Below are 18,833 nucleotides of genomic sequence, written 5' to 3'. Positions count from 1 at the left end.
TTGGCCCCCAAATTCATTCATTACTGTTGGGAAATCGACAGCCAAGCTAAAGAGGACACAGAATGAACAGGGGGAGACAAAACAAGGCAGGCTGACCTTAACTGAAGGCACTGCCACTTGAAGCACTTTTCTCCCAAAAAGAAGCCTCTGCAGAGGCCTCTCTGCCTACCTCCTAGTAGACGAGACAAAGAATTACTGGGGAGGTAGGGGTAGTGGGAGGGATACTTATAGCTGGGGCTAGGTGTCTTTTCCTCCTCCTGGTGGTCAGGTGTTGTATTCCCAACAGTAATAAATGAATTTGTGGACTCTCACTGCCGTTAGAAAGAAAAACAAGTAATAGCGCCAAAAACAGCGGGAAATACAAATGTAGCCAAAGACGTTATATATAATTTTTTATTTTTTTTTAATCACGATACATTCTCTGAATTCTGTTTTTAAATTTATCTAAACCATTTTAAAATGTATCCAAGTTATTGGCATTTACTACCTCCTTAGGCAAGGAGTTCCACAATGTAATTGCTCCTACAGTAAAAAAAATGTTTACGTTGCTAGAGATTAAATCTCCTTTCCTACAGCCTTAGCCCCTTCATGCTGGGGGGCACGTGCTTAGATCGGAACAAATATCTGGTGTAAACACTTGCTGCAAAATTTAAATCACAGGATAGTCAATGCGATCATGTGATTTCTATGCCGGAATCGGAACATGGGGGACTGCCTACGCTGCTAGGCATGCCCCCCAGTCCAAGTTTTCATTAACAAAGAGGAGGAGGCTGCAATACTCCATATAAGGTAGGACATTTCATGTCATCCTAACAGCGTTAAAGCCCAGCACTTTAAGGACGGCATGAAACATCCTAATGGCGTGAAGGGATTAAAGTGTAACCTCTTGTCACAAACAACTGTATTGGAAAAAAACAAATCTTCCACCAGCTCTATATAAATACATTCAAGGCCCATATATAAAGTAATTAGGTCACCTCTCAAGTGACTTTTTCTACAGTAAACAGACCCAGTTTAGCTGTAAAGGACAGCACATCAATTTATAGTTATTAAAAAAACAAGTAACATATTTGCTAACAATGTTGAGTAGCAAAGATGCCGATTTAGGTCGGGTTGCTGGTACCCTCTGTATCTATATATATCTAAAACACGGAGGGGGACTGAACTCTCATACCGGACCGGGTACACATTCCATGACCCTGCAACATACTCAGCCTTGGGTGCTCACGGGCACTCACAGGAAGCTGTGCTGCCCCAGAGTCAGAGGCAGTTAACCCCAGACAGGTCTGGGTACAAGAACCATAGGGAAAATTACAAAACAAATTAATACAACACACAGAGAAAGTCCAGCACTCACTTACAAGCTCTCAGCTAAGATTTAAAAGCAAAAATGGAAAGGTTAGTTACTGCATCTGGCCAAATGGAACAAGCCCAGGTACCCCGTCAAGGTCCTTTCCAATACCTGGGACCCTAAAACAGCCACACAATGCAAGCTCTCAAATCCAAACAAACTGGGAACAAGGGAAGGGTGCACAGACTTATGTAATCACCCTAGACATATACAAAACACGGAAGGGGACTGCACTCTCATACCGGACCGGGTACACATCCCATGACCCTGCCATTAGAAAGGACCTTGACGTGGTACCTGGGCTTGTCCCATTTGGCCAGATGCAGTAACTAACCTTTCCATTTTTGCTTTTAAATCTTAGCTGAGAGCTTTTGAGTGAGTGCTGGACTTTCTCTGTGGGTTGTATTAATTTGTTTTGTAATTTTCCCTATGGTTCTTGCACCCAGACCTGACTGGTTAACTGCCTGTGACTCTGTGAGCAGCACAGCTTCCTGTGAGTGCCGGTGAGCACCCAGGGCTGAGCATGTTGCAGGGTTATGGGATGTGTACCCGGTTCGGTATGAGAGTGCAGTCCCCTTCCGTGTTTTGTATATGTCTAGGGTGATTACATTAGCCTGTGCACCCTTCCCTTGTTCCCAGTTTGTTTGGATTTGAAAGCTTGCATTGTGTGGCTGTTTTAGGGTCCCAGGTATTGGAAAGGACCTTGACGTGGTACCTGGGCTTGTCCCATTTGGCCAGATGCGGTGACTAACCTTTCCATTTTTGCTTTTAAATCTTAGCTGAGAGCTTGTAAGTGAGTGCTGGACTTTCTCTGTGTGTTATAAATATATTATTATTTTTTAATTAATCTTTATTGGATGCTCTATAGTGTTGTAAAATGTAAAGGACATTTCAGAACTTGTCTCCAGATACTCTCCCTCCGGTCCCCTTCGATCAGCTCAGGATCTCCTCCTCTCCTCCTCTCTTGTGACTTTTTCACACTCCCGTTTACAGGACTTCTCCAGACTGGCCCCCCATCTTGTGAAATTCCCTGCCTCGCTCCATAAGACTCTCCCCTAGTTTTAACAGCTTCAAGCGCTCCCTAAATACTCTACTATTCAGGGATGCTTACAACCAACACTAACCTTTCCTAACTCCTTTGCTTTCCCCTTGAACCCCTTAGAATGTAAGCCTATGGGCCCAGCTGTTTACAGATTGCTTCATAAGAGCCGACTACAACAGTGAAACTCTCGGCAGGGCCCTCTACCCACTCGACCCCTACAAAAGCTATCCTGTACACCGACTATGTTTACAGCGCTGCGGAATCTGTTGGCGCTCTACAAATACCTGATGATAATAATAATAATAATAATAATAATAAAAAAGGACCAGTAAAGTCTGTGCACATTTTGTTAATGGAAGAAAATTAGAAAGTTGTTTAAAATTGCTGCTCTGTCTGAATCATAAAAGTTTAATTTTGACTTTAGTGTTTGTTTAAATATTCCATAAAACTAGCCAATTGCTAGACAACTACATGCAGCGTTACAATTATCACACAACCATTCTATACAATAAATGATTTAACCCTCACCTCTCCAGTCAGTAGATAGATAATCTCCAGCGCGTGATTTAGTATCTTCTCTGTGATTTTTTTCTTCTCCTTCATCTTGTTCATCGTGAATCAAACACAGAGACCAACAAAAATGGTCTAAAAATAGAAAAAGGGAGGATATACAAATTGTCAGAGAGACCATTCTAGTATATTAAAGCGACATTCCAGTCCATTTGCATATATATGTATATTTTAACAATTTGGTTTCATTCTCTTGGTATCCTTTATTTAAGAAAAAGTAAAACTCTACTGGGAGCTAGCTGAACACATCTCTAAGCCAATGACAAGAGGTATTTGCAGCCATTGATCAGTAGCTAGCTCCCAGCTTCAGAGCCTACCTAGGTAGCCTATTTAACAAAGTATACCAAGAAAACAAAGCAAATTAGATGATTGAAGTAAATTGGAAAGTAGTTTAAAATTGTATTCTCTATCTGAATCAAGGGATTTCATGTCCCTTAAGGTGCTTGTATCATCTGGTAGTAACATTTTGCATTATTGCTGACTAATACAAGCCCCACTTGCGATCTGAGCAGCTGCAGTATTTAAAATGCTGGTGCACAGGAATATCTAGCTATGCTTCACGTGCACATGCAGAGACATAAACTGACACTAAAACAGTTTTTTACAAGCTTCAGATTTCTTTCATCATTTAATTTACATAAATCCAACTTTATAAAAGTCCTCAACCAAAATCCGTAAGGAAAAGAAAGCTACAGTAGTAAGCTTATTCCGGCTATTTTAATATTATTGAGGTGTGTACACAAGTCCAACATGCACATACAAAAAAAAAAATTATGTATTTATTTCTCTTTACAAAGGAATTTTGCACAATGTGATTTTGAAAATCATCAGATAAAGGTGATTGTTTCAACAAAATAAAACTATATAATTTACTACATAAAGAAACACATGCAGACAGCATTGTGCCCAGATTAAGTGCACACACTGCTCTTTGCCCCAGGCCCTGTGTGCGCGCACACACACAGCCCAGCGCATGCACTACACGCACAGCCCTGTTCCTACACACACACCTGTGCCTGGACTATACACTCACAGCCTGCCCCTGCACCTACTCTCACACACACCTGTGCCTTGACTATACACTCATAGAATGCCCCTGTGCCTACTCACACACCTCTGCCTGGACTATACACTCACACAGCCAGCCCCATGTCTAGACTATACACTCACAGCCCTGTGCCTCGACTATATACACACACACAGCCCCGTGCCTGGACTATACACGCACACACACAGCCCCGTGCCTGGACTATACACACACAGCCCCATGCCTGGACTATACACACACAGCCCCGTGCCTGGACTATACACACACACACACAGCCCCGTGTCTGGACTATACACACACACACACACACAGCCCCGTGCCTGGACTATACACACACACACACACACACACAGCCCCGTGCCTGGACTATACACAGCCCCGTGCCTGGACTATACACACACACACACAGCCCCGTGCCTGGACTATACACACACAGCCCCGTGCCTGGACTATACACACACAGCCCCGTGCCTGGACTATACACACACAGCCCCGTGCCTGGACTATACACACACAGCCCCGTGCCTGGACTATACACACACACACACACACAGCCCTATGACTGGACAAATATTTGTTTTGGACTTTTATGCCACTTTCATAGGTCAAATTAGTTATATACGATAAGTAAATATTTCAAGCACACTGCCACCATGTGGTTATAATATATATTACATATTGCCAGACTAAAAGTCAAGCAGAGATTGCTAAAATATATTTATTTATACAGCACAGTATTTATCATTATATACATATATGTGTGTAGGTGCAAAGTGCAATAAGGTTTGTTAATCTATGAAGCAGTATAAAGATTTATTTTTTCATTGATAGGGAATCTTTATGTGTTCTAACTGTCTCGCATTTTATTCCAAATCAAGCTAATATCCAGCACAAATATCCCAGGGTGTGTGCACGCTGTGAGGGGTTAACTGCCACTTCCCCAAGACAATAGCAAAGTGCAAAGACACAGCAGCACCACTTTTAATCTCCACAGTTGTATTTTATTCCATTCACAGGGTAGCAAAAAGTAAGTTCATACCATGAACATGAGTAAGGGTGTTTAACCCGAAACGTCGTTCTGTTACAACGTTGGAGATTAAAAGTGGTGCTGCTGTGTCTTTGCACTTTGATATTGTCTCACATTTTATATGATTATTACCATCTGGGAGCCGTGGTTTCTGCTGACACTTCTTAAACAGAAATCCAGCACTGTTGCTAGTTTACAGAGCTTATAAAGATGTTAATGAGGGGGAAGGCGGACAGCGCCTAGGACTATATACCGGCTACACTATTAAGAAGAGAAGACCCCCTATTAGGTCTGAGAGAGATAGCAGTGAAGGGTAAATAGGAGCGCCTGGGGCTTAGGTATAATCAGGAATCACACTTTCAGTTAAAAATATAAAACAGTTTATTGCAACATACCCAATAATAACAGAAAAAGTAAAAAAAAATAGAATATAATAATATAAATTCAACCTTTCGGTGGTTGGACCCAGTTGTTGGGACCCTTGTTTAAGGGTCTTTACGTGAATGAATCAGTATATCATCCGATTAACACAAATGGCTTAATGGGGACTTTTAAATCCTCCAAAAAATGTAAGAATACGTATAAAACAGATATTGTACTTTAACACAATAATAAATTAACCCAATAATAAATTGACACAGATTCACAATGTATAATGTGTGACACAGTGGTGAAAATCGGTGGTTCCAAAAATGTGTTAAAAATGGTGTGGAAAAAAGATAAAATCCAATAATTCTTTTAAAATTGAAAAAATCTTTATCAAAAAATGAAAAATAAAAAACAAAAAATAAAAACCGGTTTCAAAAAAGATATTCTCGTGGATAAAAGTGTGGACAAGAAATATGTGTGATAGTGACAATGGTGATGTGTGATGATAGTGACAATGATAATATGAACAGAGATTTAGTCAGATCTCTAATCAGCCATGGTACTGGTTCTGATAGGAAATTGATCTTACTAAATATACAATAACAATACTATCAGATTTAAACAATTATGGTAACTCTGATCAGGTATCCGCTATAAAACAGGCGGATCACAATGTTATTACCAACACTAGAAACAATAAAAATGTTTTTAAAATTATTGCATATACTCTATAACATGTCCAGATATGTGATGATAAAAGTCCAATTTAGTAATAGTCCATAATATTGGAAGACTGATAGGAAAAGATAAAAACAATAATAAAAAGCTGTCCTGATCCAGAGTCCTAGTCCGTACAGCATGGACCCCAAAGTGCCAAAAGTCCTGGTATTGATGAAGCCTCACAAATCTCTACGCGTTTCAGCCCTGCCACAGGGCCTTTTTCAAGAAAGGACTTTTGGCACTTTGGGGTCCATGCTGTACGGACTAGGACTCTGGATCAGGACAGCTTTTTATTATTGTTTTTATCTTTTCCTATCAGTCTTCCAATATTATGGACTATTACTAAATTGGACTTTTATCATCACATATCTGGACATGTTATAGAGTATATGCAATAATTTTAAAAACATTTTTATTGTTTCTAGTGTTGGTAATAACATTGTGATCCGCCTGTTTTATAGCGGATACCTGATCAGAGTTACCATAATTGTTTAAATCTGATAGTATTGTTATTGTATATTTAGTAAGATCAATTTCCTATCAGAACCAGTACCATGGCTGATTAGAGATCTGACTAAATCTCTGTTCATATTATCATTGTCACTATCATCACACATCACCATTGTCACTATCACACATATTTCTTGTCCACACTTTTATCCACGAGAATATCTTTTTTGAAACCGGTTTTTATTTTTTGTTTTTTATTTTTCATTTTTTGATAAAGATTTTTTCAATTTTAAAAGAATTATTGGATTTTATCTTTTTTCCACACCATTTTTAACACATTTTTGGAACCACCGATTTTCACCACTGTGTCACACATTATACATTGTGAATCTGTGTCAATTTATTATTGGGTTAATTTATTATTGTGTTAAAGTACAATATCTGTTTTATACGTATTCTTACATTTTTTGGAGGATTTAAAAGTCCCCATTAAGCCATTTGTGTTAATCGGATGATATACTGATTCATTCACGTAAAGACCCTTAAACAAGGGTCCCAACAACTGGGTCCAACCACCGAAAGGTTGAATTTATATTATTATATTCTATTTTTTTTTTACTTTTTCTGTTATTATTGGGTATGTTGCAATAAACTGTTTTATATTTTTAACTGAAAGTGTGATTCCTGATTATACCTAAGCCCCAGGCGCTCCTATTTACCCTTCAGAGCTTATAAAGATCCTGCATGAGAATTTTAAGGACCATTAAATATAGCCCTGTGCCTGGACTATACATACACAAAAAGCCTGTGCCTGGATTATACACTCACACAGCCCCATGTCTGGACTAAACACACATTTACAGCCCCGTGCATGGACTATACACACACACACATCGCCTTATGTCTGAACTATACTGTAACGGCACCCCCAAGCATAAAAGGGTTAAACCGCCGTTTAGTAGATCTTCCCTTCCAGAGGCACAGGCAGCATACAGTAAATCCCCCCAAAGACGTGACAAGGCACCGTGTTGAGGGTCAAGCAGTGAACAGAAAAATTAATATTTTATTTGAAAGCAGCACACATATTTATACACCCTGGCTTCAGGTTACAGAGGGCATTGGTTAAACAGTAAAACAAACATATGAAGAATGCATCAAACCTCTAACAATTGTCTATTCACAGGTAAAACAGATTAACATATTAAGTTAATTAACTGGGAGAGAAAGTTTACTCAGACAATCTGATGTTGGACAGTCTAGTTAACATAATCACACAAAAACACAATCAGTTTACCCAGACAGACTCCTGAGACACAATCAGATCTGAAACGTAAATAAAATACATCTTATTACAGAATATAAGAACAGTTCTTATTAGCTATAAAGTCCTTTATGCCCACTTGGCTTATAGAGTCACAATTGCTCTCACAAGGTGCACTCACACCCTGTACCCATCCTGTATTTATGGATACAGGGTGACATGGACATAAGACAGAGTTATGAAAGTACATGGGGTGTCCAGCATATAAAATTCCACATTTCCAAGCAGTCTCTGGGTATCCTTAAGCCCATGTACCTCCAGCCCAAAGAATGTTCCATAACAGGCCCTCAGATCTTGGTGACTCACATCACATCTCCCCCTTCGGAAGGAGACTAACACAGGAGGAGACCCCAGACGGGTTGACTTCGAAGTTAGTCCATAGATCCATTCCCCCAAAGCCCATATCTACACAGTACCCCAAACAAATTGTCCCAAACAGATCATCACTCACCCGGCTGACCTCTGCCTCTCTCATAGAACATACCCACTGCTGGAGGGGGAAGACCGACTGTCTCCCCTTTGCTTAAACAGCCCTGTTGCTGGGGGACAGGACCGGACGTCCCTACCCCCTCTGCTGCAAGTGCAGAGACCACGGTCCCATCTGCACGGTTGTGGGGCTTACTGTCTCCCCTGGGTATGTCAAGCTGCCGCTGGGGAGAGGGGGTAACAAGCTCCTCTCCCATACATACTCCCAGCCGCGGGAGAGGGAGACCGACTGTCTCCACTCCCAATACCGAGTCCTGCTGCTGGGGAAAGGAGGCTAGGCTCTCTATTCCCCGTAACACACACTGCTGTTGGGGAGCAGGACCGACCGTTTCTGCCCCCAGTAGCTCGGTCTGCCGCTGGGGAATGGAGACTGGACTCCCAATTCCCTGCAATTCACTCTGCTGCTGGGGGACAGGACCAACTGTCTCTGCCCCCTGTAACTCAGCCTGCGGCTGGGGAATGGAGACTGAATCTGGGTCTGTCATCTGGCTGTCCTTCTGAGCCTTCCCAATGGAGTGGAAGAGATCTCGGTAGTCCTGCTCCAGTTCCCACTCCAGGGTTGCTAGGTGAGCCAGGTCTTGCTCTACCTCATGGGGGTCATCCCAGTCATGCCTAGCCTCCCTCTCGTAGAAAATGTCCTGAAGACTGGTCTGCGCAGGGCTCCCAAAGTCAGGCTCTGCAAAGGATTCCCATAACAAGCCAGGACCATCAAACTCCTCTCCCTCTGGTTTGTCATGCTCGGCTGTCCAGGGTATATACTGTGCCATATACCACCAGAGCGCCTGGTAGGCATCCTCCAGCCATAGCTCCTGCCATACCCGGTGCTCTAGTTCCTTCACCCATTCCTCCAGGGGCTGCTCTCCCAGGAAGGGCATCCGCAGGGCCACTTGCTTCTGCAACCGCTGCTCTTCACTGGGGAGACTCTTACCCTGCTGGTATTGTACATTATCCAGGGCCTGGTACCAGATGCCTTTCCTTAATCCATCCCGGCCATCCAGGTCCTCCTCCTCATATAACACCGCTGGTTCCATTCTGTTGCTTTTAGGGTCGCTGTACAGGGACATGCATTGCCCCCAACTTGTAAATCCACAGAATGGTGTCTCCTGTAGCTGTCCTTCTGGCTGTGGGAACGATCCCGTCGCTTGCCACCAATTGTAACGGCACCCCCAAGCATAAAAGGGTTAAACCGCCGTTTAGTAGCTCTTCCAGAGGCACAGGCAGCATACAGTAAATCCCCCCAAAGACGTGACAGGCACCGTGTTGAGGGTCAAGCAGTGAACAGAAAAATGAATATTTTATTTGAAAGCAGCACACATATTTATACACCCTGGCTTCAGGTTACAGAGGGCATTGGTTAAACAGTAAAGCAAACATATGAACAATGCATCAAACCTCTAACAATTGTCTATTCACAGGTAAAACGGATTAACATATCAAGTTAATTAACTGGGAAAGAAAGTTTACTCAGACAATCTGATGTTGGGCAGTCTAGTTAACATAATCACACAAAAACACAATCAGTTTACCCAGACAGACTCCTGAGACACAATCAGATCTTAAACATACATAGAATACATCTTATTACAGAATATAAGAACAGTTCTTATTAGCTATTAAGTTCTTTATGCCCACTTGGCTTATAGAGTCACAATTGCTCCCACAAGGTGCACTCACACCCTGTACCCATCCTGTATTTATGGATACAGGGTGACATGGACATAAGACAGAGTTATGAAAGTACATGGGGTGTCCAGCATATAAAATTCCACATTTCCATGCAGTCTCTGGGTATCCTTAAGCCCATGTACCTCCAGCCCAAAGAATGTTCCATAACAGGCCCTCAGATCTTGGTGACTCACATCACATATACACACACAGCCCCGTGCATGGACTATACACACACACACCGCCTTATGTCTGAACTATACACACACCCAGCCCTGTGCATGGACTATACACACACACACACACACCACCTTATGTCTGAACTATACACACACAGCCCCGTGCCTGGGCTATACACACACACAGCCCCGTGCATGGACTATACACACACACACACAGAGCCCTGTGCCTGGACTATACACACACACACAGAGCCCTGTGCCTGGGCTATACACACACACACACACACACAGAGCCCTGTGCCTGGGCTATACACACACACACAGAGTCCTGTGCCTGGGCTATACACACACACACAGAGCCCTGTGCCTGGGCTATACACACACAGAGCCCTGTGCCTGGGCTATACACACACAGAGCCCTATGCCTGGGCTATACATACACACACACACACAGCCCTGTGCCTGGGCTATACATACACACACACACAGAGCCCTGTGCCTGGGCTATACACACACAGAGCCCTGTGCCTGGGCTATACACACACACACAGAGCCCTGTGCCTGGGCTATACACACACACACAGAGCCCTGTGCCTGGGCTATACACACACACACACACAGAGAGCCCTGTGCCTGGGCTATACACACACACAGACACACAGAGAGCCCTGTGCCTGGGCTATACACACACACAGAGCCCTGTGCCTGGGCTATACACACACAGAGCCCTGTGCCTGGGCTATACACACACACACACACACAGAGCCCTGTGCCTGGGCTATACACACACACACAGAGCCCTGTGCCTGGGCTATACACACACACACACACACACACAGAGCCCTGTGCCTGGGCTATACACACACACACACAGAGCCCTGTGCCTGGGCTATACACACACACACACAGAGCCCTGTGCCTGGGCTATACACACACACACACACACAGAGCCCTGTGCCTGGGCTATACACACACACACACACACAGAGCCCTGTGCCTGGGCTATACACACACACACAGAGCCCTGTGCCTGGGCTATACACACACACACAGAGCCCTGTGCCTGGGCTATACACACACACACAGAGCCCTGTGCCTGGGCTATACACACACACACAGAGCCCTGTGCCTGGGCTATACACACACACACAGAGCCCTGTGCCTGGGCTATACACACACACACACACAGAGCCCTGTGCCTGGGCTATACACACACACACACACAGAGCCCTGTGCCTGGGCTATACACACACACACACACAGAGCCCTGTGCCTGGGCTATACACACACACACACACAGAGCCCTGTGCCTGGGCTATACACACACACACACACAGAGCCCTGTGCCTGGGCTATACACACACAGAGCCCTGTGCCTGGGCTATACACACACACACACACAGAGCCCTGTGCCTGGGCTATACACACACACACACACAGAGCCCTGTGCCTGGGCTATACACACACACACACAGAGCCCTGTGCCTGGGCTATACACACACACACACAGAGCCCTGTGCCTGGGCTATACACACACACACACACACACAGAGCCCTGTGCCTGGGCTATACACACACACACAGAGCCCTGTGCCTGGGCTATACACACACACACAGCCCTGTGCCTGGGCTATACACACACACACACAGCCCTGTGCCTGGACTATACACACACACAGCCCTGTGCCTGGACTATACACACACACAGCCCTGTGCCTGGACTATACACACACACACAGCCCTGTACCTGGACTATACACACACACACAGCCCTGTACCTGGACTATACACACACACACAGCCCTGTACCTGGACTATACACACACACACAGCCCTGTACCTGGACTATACACACACACACAGCCCTGTACCTGGACTATACACACACACACAGCCCTGTACCTGGACTATACACACACACACAGCCCTGTACCTGGACTATACACACACACACAGCCCTGTACCTGGACTATACACACACACACAGCCCTGTACCTGGAGTATACACACACACAGCCCTGTACCTGGACTATACACACACACAGCCCTGTGCCTGGACTACACACACACACACAGCCCTGTGCCTGGACTATACACACACACAGCCCTGTGCCTGGACTATACACACACACACAGCCCTGTGCCTGGACTATACACACACACACAGCCCTGTACCTGGACTATACACACACACACAGCCCTGTACCTGGACTATACACACACACACAGCCCTGTACCTGGACTATACACACACACACAGCCCTGTACCTGGACTATACACACACACAGCCCTGTACCTGGACTATACACACACACAGCCCTGTACCTGGACTATACACACACACAGCCCTGTACCTGGACTATACACACACACAGCCCTGTGCCTGGACTACACACACACACACAGCCCTGTGCCTGGACTACACACACACACAGCCCTGTGCCTGGACTATACACACACACAGCCCTGTACCTGGACTATACACACACACACAGCCCTGTACCTGGACTATACACACACACACAGCCCTGTACCTGGAGTATACACACACACACAGCCCTGTACCTGGACTATACACACACACACAGCCCTGTACCTGGAGTATACACACACACAGCCCTGTACCTGGAGTATACACACACACAGCCCTGTACCTGGACTATACACACACACAGCCCTGTACCTGGACTATACACACACACAGCCCTGTGCCTGGACTACACACACACACACAGCCCTGTGCCTGGACTACACACACACACAGCCCTGTGCCTGGACTATACACACACACACAGCCCTGTACCTGGACTATACACACACACACAGCCCTGTACCTGGACTATACACACACACACAGCCCTGTACCTGGAGTATACACAAACACAGCCCTGTACCTGGACTATATACACACACAGCCCTGTACCTGGACTATACACACACACACAGCCCTGTACCTGGACTATACACACACACACAGCCCTGTACCTGGACTATACACACACACACAGCCCTGTACCTGGACTATACACACACACAGCCCTGTACCTGGACTATACACACACACACAGCCCTGTACCTGGACTATACACACACACACAGCCCTGTACCTGGAGTATACACAAACACAGCCCTGTACCTGGACTATATACACACACAGCCCTGTACCTGGACTATACACACACACACAGCCCTGTACCTGGACTATACACACACACAGCCTGCCCCTGTGCCTACTCTCACTCACACACGCATCTGTACCTGGACTATACACACACAAATAGCCTTATGCCAGAACTATATACACTCACTGCCCTTTGCTCACTTATATATATACACACTGCCCTCACTGTATACGGATATACATACCTTACGGTTCTTTATATGGACGCTCTGTTTTGACGTCATTACGCACTCTTAGGATAAGCCGTTTTGAGGTCACGTGATTCTTTTTGTTTGTCTCCGGCGCCATATTTGTCATGGCAACCATTGATACGTGTCTCTGCATCACAGGAGCCGAGCCGACTACATGCGGCGATTATCAGCTGCCTCAGAGTTTATTTACAATCATATAACCGCGTCATGCGGAAATTAGTCGCACCTAGAAAAGCACTCTGGGTACTGTAGTTATTTGTGTAGCACTCGTTTTGTAATAACCCACATTAATTGGGTGTTATTGATCACGTGTGTTTTTAGCTGACATGACCTGTCACAATCACTTCCGGGTCACACAAGTGGTATTAGTTATTATTGATGCACTGTATTGTGTAGGTCTGAATATCTATATAAGAATATATATCTCAAGGGCATTATTAATACAATGTTAATGCAATATTTATATATCAGATAAATAATCTGTGTATATATATATATATACAGGAAGATGGGACATAATAATGTATAATGGTTTATTTAATAAAGATAATTAAACTCTACTAATATAATTAATAATACATCTGCTTATTATTATCAAGCTAATCTTTGCTTTGAGTGCATCATTGGGGTCAAATGCAATCCTTTATAAAAGCTCATCAATCCCTATATATATTATTTATTTGCTGTTTAAAAGGGACAGTCAAGTAAGAAATTAAACCTTCATGATTCAGACAGGGCGTGTCATTTTATACAATTTACTTTTATCCTCAAATGTGTTTTTTTCTCTTGGTAATCTTTGTTGAAAGCTAAACATCTGTAGGCTCATATGCTAATTTCTAAGCCCTTGAAGGCCGCCTCTTATCTGAATGCATGTGACCGTTTTTCACCGCTAGAGGGTGCTAGTTCATGTGATATATTTATATATATATATATATATATAACATTGTGCTCACTCCTGTGGATGAGTCGGCACTGATTGGCTAAAATGCAAGTCTGTTAAAAGAACTGAGATAAGGAGGCAGTCTGCAGAGGCTTAGATACAAGGTAATCACGGAGGTAAAAAGTGTATTACTATAACTGAGATAAGGAGCAGTCTGCAGAGGCTTAGATACAAGGTAATAACAGAGGTAAAAAGTGTATTACTATAACTGAGATAAGGGGCAGTCTGCAGAGGCTTAGATACAAGGTAATCACAGAGGTAAAAGTATATTAATATAACTGAGATAAGGGGCAGTCTACAGAGGCTTAGATACAAGGTAATCACAGAGGTAAAAAGTATATTAATATAACTGAGATAAGGAGCAGTCTGCAGAGGCTTAGATACAAGGTAATCACAGAGGTAAAAAGTATATTAATATAACTGAGATAAGGAGCAGTCTGCAGAGGCTTAGATACAAGGTAATCACAGAGGTAAAAAGTATATTAATATAACTGAGATAAGGAGCAGTCTGCAGAGGCTTAGATACACGGTAATCACAGAGGTAAAAAGTATATTAATATAACTGAGATAAGGAGCAGTCTGCAGAGGCTTAGATACAAGGTAATCACAGACGTAAAAAGTGTATTAATATAACTGAGATAAGGAGCAGTCTGCAGAGGCTTAGATACAAGGTAATCACAGAGGTAAAAAGTGTATTAATATAACTGTGATAAGGAGCAGTCTGCAGAGGGTTAGATACAAGGTAATCACAGAGGTAAAAAGTATATTAATATAACTGTGATAAGGAGCAGTCTGCAGAGGGTTAGATACAAGGTAATCACAGAGGTAAAAAGTATATTAATATAACTGAGATAAGGAGCAGTCTGCAGAGGCTTAGATACAAGGTAATCACAGAGGTAAAAAGTATATTAATATAACTGAGATAAGGAGCAGTCTGCAGAGGCTTAGATACAAGGTAATCACAGAGGTAAAAAGTATATTAATATAACTGAGATAAGGAGCAGTCTGCAGAGGCTTAGATACAAGGTAATCACAGAGGTAAAAAGTATATTAATATAACTGTGATAAGGAGCAGTCTGCAGAGGGCTAAATACAAGGTAATCACAGAGGTAAAAAGTATTTTAATATAACTGAGATAAGGAGCAATCTGCAGAGGCTTAGATACAAGGTAATCACATAGGTAAAAAGTATATTAATATAACTGAGATAAGGAGCAGTCTGCAGAGGATTAGATACAAGGTAATCACAGAGGTAAAAAGTGTATTAATATAACTGAGATAAGGAGCAGTCTGCAGAGGATTAGATACAAGGTAATCACAGAGGTAAAAAGTGTATTAATATAACTGTGTTCGTTATGCAAAACAGGGGAATGGGTAATAAAGGGATTATCTATCTTTTTAAAGGCAAATTAACCCATATTTTGTCTTTCATGATTCAGGTAGAGCAGCAATTTTAAGCAACTTTCTAATTTACTCCGATTATCAATTTTTCTTTGTTCTCTTGGTATCTTTATTTGAAAAAGCAGGAATGTAAGCATACGACCCGGCCCAGTTTTGGTTAAACACACTGGATAGCGCTTGTTGATTGGTGGATATATTTAGTCACCAATTAGCAAGCGCTACCCAGGTGCTGAACCAAAGATGGGCGGGCTCGTAAGCTTTACATTCCTGCTTTTTCAAATAAAGATACCAAGAGAACAAATATATTTTTTTAATCGCAGTAAATTAGAGAGTTGCTTAAAAAAATCTAATTCATGAAATAAAAAAAATTGGATTCAGTATCCCTTTAAGCAATAACACAATTTCAAGTAGACTGTCCCTTTAAAGGTAAAGGACCAGTCTAGGAATGCAAACTGTCCTCCACAAAAATACTGGACAATCTGTAGGTTACTGAGCATGGTAGTCTGTGGGTACACACCAGCACCCCCACCCACCAAAGCTTTACCTTAGACCCCACTCTTTATCCTACCGTGCCTAGTTTTTACAACTAAACAGTCATTTTACCCCTTAGCTGCCAGGGATATACAAATCAATCACTGCATCTTTTTGGTTGTTAGTAACATATGTAAAGAGTAGAGAGTTGGCCATTTTGACTGCCCCTTCTTTCTGCTGCATATTTGTAATATTTATTAATGCATAGGAGGTTTTTTACAATTAGCTAACATTTAGGGGGTTTAAAAAGCTGAACATTTAAGTGTCCAGTATTTATGTGAAGATTTTCCTGAACAGACTGCAAAAATACTGGACTGTCCCGTTGAATACTGGAATCCTGGCAACCTCAGACCACACTGTTCCCTTTAAGGTTTCTTAGAAAAAAAACGCCTTTGAGAAACATCAAGTCTATCTCATGTCTTTCACCTGAGGCCAGACTTTTACCTTAGTCTTTAAAGGGGCACTCAAGTCGAAATTAAACTTTCATGATTCAGATAGAGAATGCAGCTTTAAGAGACTTTCCAATGTACTTGAATAATCAAACAGTGTGCTTTTTTTTTGTTTGCACACTTTCTGAGGCACCAGCGCCTACTGAGCATGTGCAAGAATTCACAGTGTATAGGGGTCAGAGTCTGTGATTGGCTAATGACTGTCACATGATACAGGGTGCCGGCAAATTGAAGTACATTTTTACATTTGTAAAAAAAAAAAAAAATAGAGCTCATTTAAAATGTAGCATATTTTTTGCATCGTCTTTTTATTATACAATTATACAGTATTTAATGGTCCTTAAAATTCACATGCAGGATCTTTAACAGGAAACAATGCTGGATTTCTGTTTAAGAAGTGTCAGCAGAAACCACAGCTCCCAGATGGTAATAATCATATAAAATGGGAGACAGTTAGAAGGACACATTATAAAGATTCCCTAGCAATAAAAAAATAAATATCTTTATACTGCTTCATAGATTAACAAACATTATTGCACTCTGCACCTACACACATATATGTATATAATGATAAATCCTGTGCTGTATAAATATATTTTAGCAGTCTTGCTTGACTTTTAGTCTGGCAATATGTAATATATATTATAACCACATGGTGGCAGTGTGCTTGAAATATTTACTTATTGTATCTACAGTATATATATAATGGCACAAAAGTCCAAAATAAAAATGGTCTAATGTGTTAGAGCAGTTTATATTGCAGACATCCCAAGTCTCCCTGAAGTTCAGGGAGTCTCCCTGATTGTAATAGCGGCTCCCTGATGCCAGCAAATGGAATGCAATCTCCCTGAAACTCTGAGTACCATGATCCAATGTGGCCCAAAGCCAGTAAAGTGCTTCTTTAAGGATTGCCTTTAGTTGCTGGGACGTTATAGAACCCTCAAAGCATCAGTAACCAAACAGCCCCCACTTATTCTAATAAAATAAAACACAAATACTACCTTATTGACTGCACGTAATTAAACTTCATATTCTAAAATATTTGAGCATTCAACAAGTGTACGATCACTGGAAAATAGGTTTGTTGTATGTGGTTGTGCAATAAAGCTTTTATTAATGTGACTTCAGTGGGAAGCTACTTTAATGATAAGTCCCTATCTTATTTAGGGTTTCAAGGTGTCCAATATATAACTGGGGGGGGGAGGTGGAGGCGCAGTAGCGGGTGAAGCCACCTCCCTGAAATTAGTTTTTGCTGGTTGGGATGTCTGATATTGTACTATTGCTTGTATATAACAATGTGTTTTACTCATGCAAAGTCAACTCTAGAGGAGAAATGCTGTACTGTGAGATAGATAGATAGATAGATAGATAGATAGATAGATAGATAGATAGATGATAGAGATAGATAGATAGATAGATAGATAGATAGATAGATAGATAGATAGATAGATAGATGATAGATAGATAGATAGATAGATAGATAGATAGATGATAGAGAGAGATAGATAGATAGATAGATAGATAGATAGATAGATAGATAGATAGATAGATAGATAGATAGATAGATAGATAGATAGATAGATAGATAGATAGATAGAGAGATAGATAGATAGATGATAGATAGATAGATAGATAGATAGATAGATAGATAGATGATAGATAGATGATAGAGATAGATAGATAGATAGATAGATAGATAGATGCTAGAGATATATGGATGATAGATAGATAGATAGATAGATAGATAGATAGATAGATAGATGATAGAGATATATAGATAGATGATAGATAGATACATAGATAGATGAGATAGATAGATAGATAGATGATTGATAGATAGATGGATGATAGATAGATAGAGATGCTAGATATATAGATAATAGATAGTTCAATAGATGGATGATAGATC

The 18,833-nt window shown here is 42.1% G+C and overlaps 1 protein-coding gene across 1 annotated transcript in view; it reads right to left on the bottom strand.

The window, feature by feature from the left end:
- Positions 1–3,043, bottom strand: part of LOC128636140 (zinc finger protein 33B) — a 33,771-nt gene extending 30,728 nt beyond the window's left edge. Inside the window, exon 1 of the mRNA XM_053689194.1 lies at positions 2,922–3,043. Coding sequence (XP_053545169.1) covers positions 2,922–3,005 — 84 coding nt within the window. The 5' untranslated portion in view covers positions 3,006–3,043. The remainder of the gene's footprint in view (positions 1–2,921) is intronic.
- Positions 3,044–18,833: the final 15,790 nt, after the last annotated feature.

This window comes from Bombina bombina, chromosome 7 (assembly GCF_027579735.1).
Source record: "Bombina bombina isolate aBomBom1 chromosome 7, aBomBom1.pri, whole genome shotgun sequence".
NCBI lineage: Eukaryota > Metazoa > Chordata > Amphibia > Anura > Bombinatoridae > Bombina > Bombina bombina.
The sequence above is the reverse complement of the archived record's forward strand: the minus strand, read 5'-3'. Positions and strand labels throughout refer to the sequence as shown.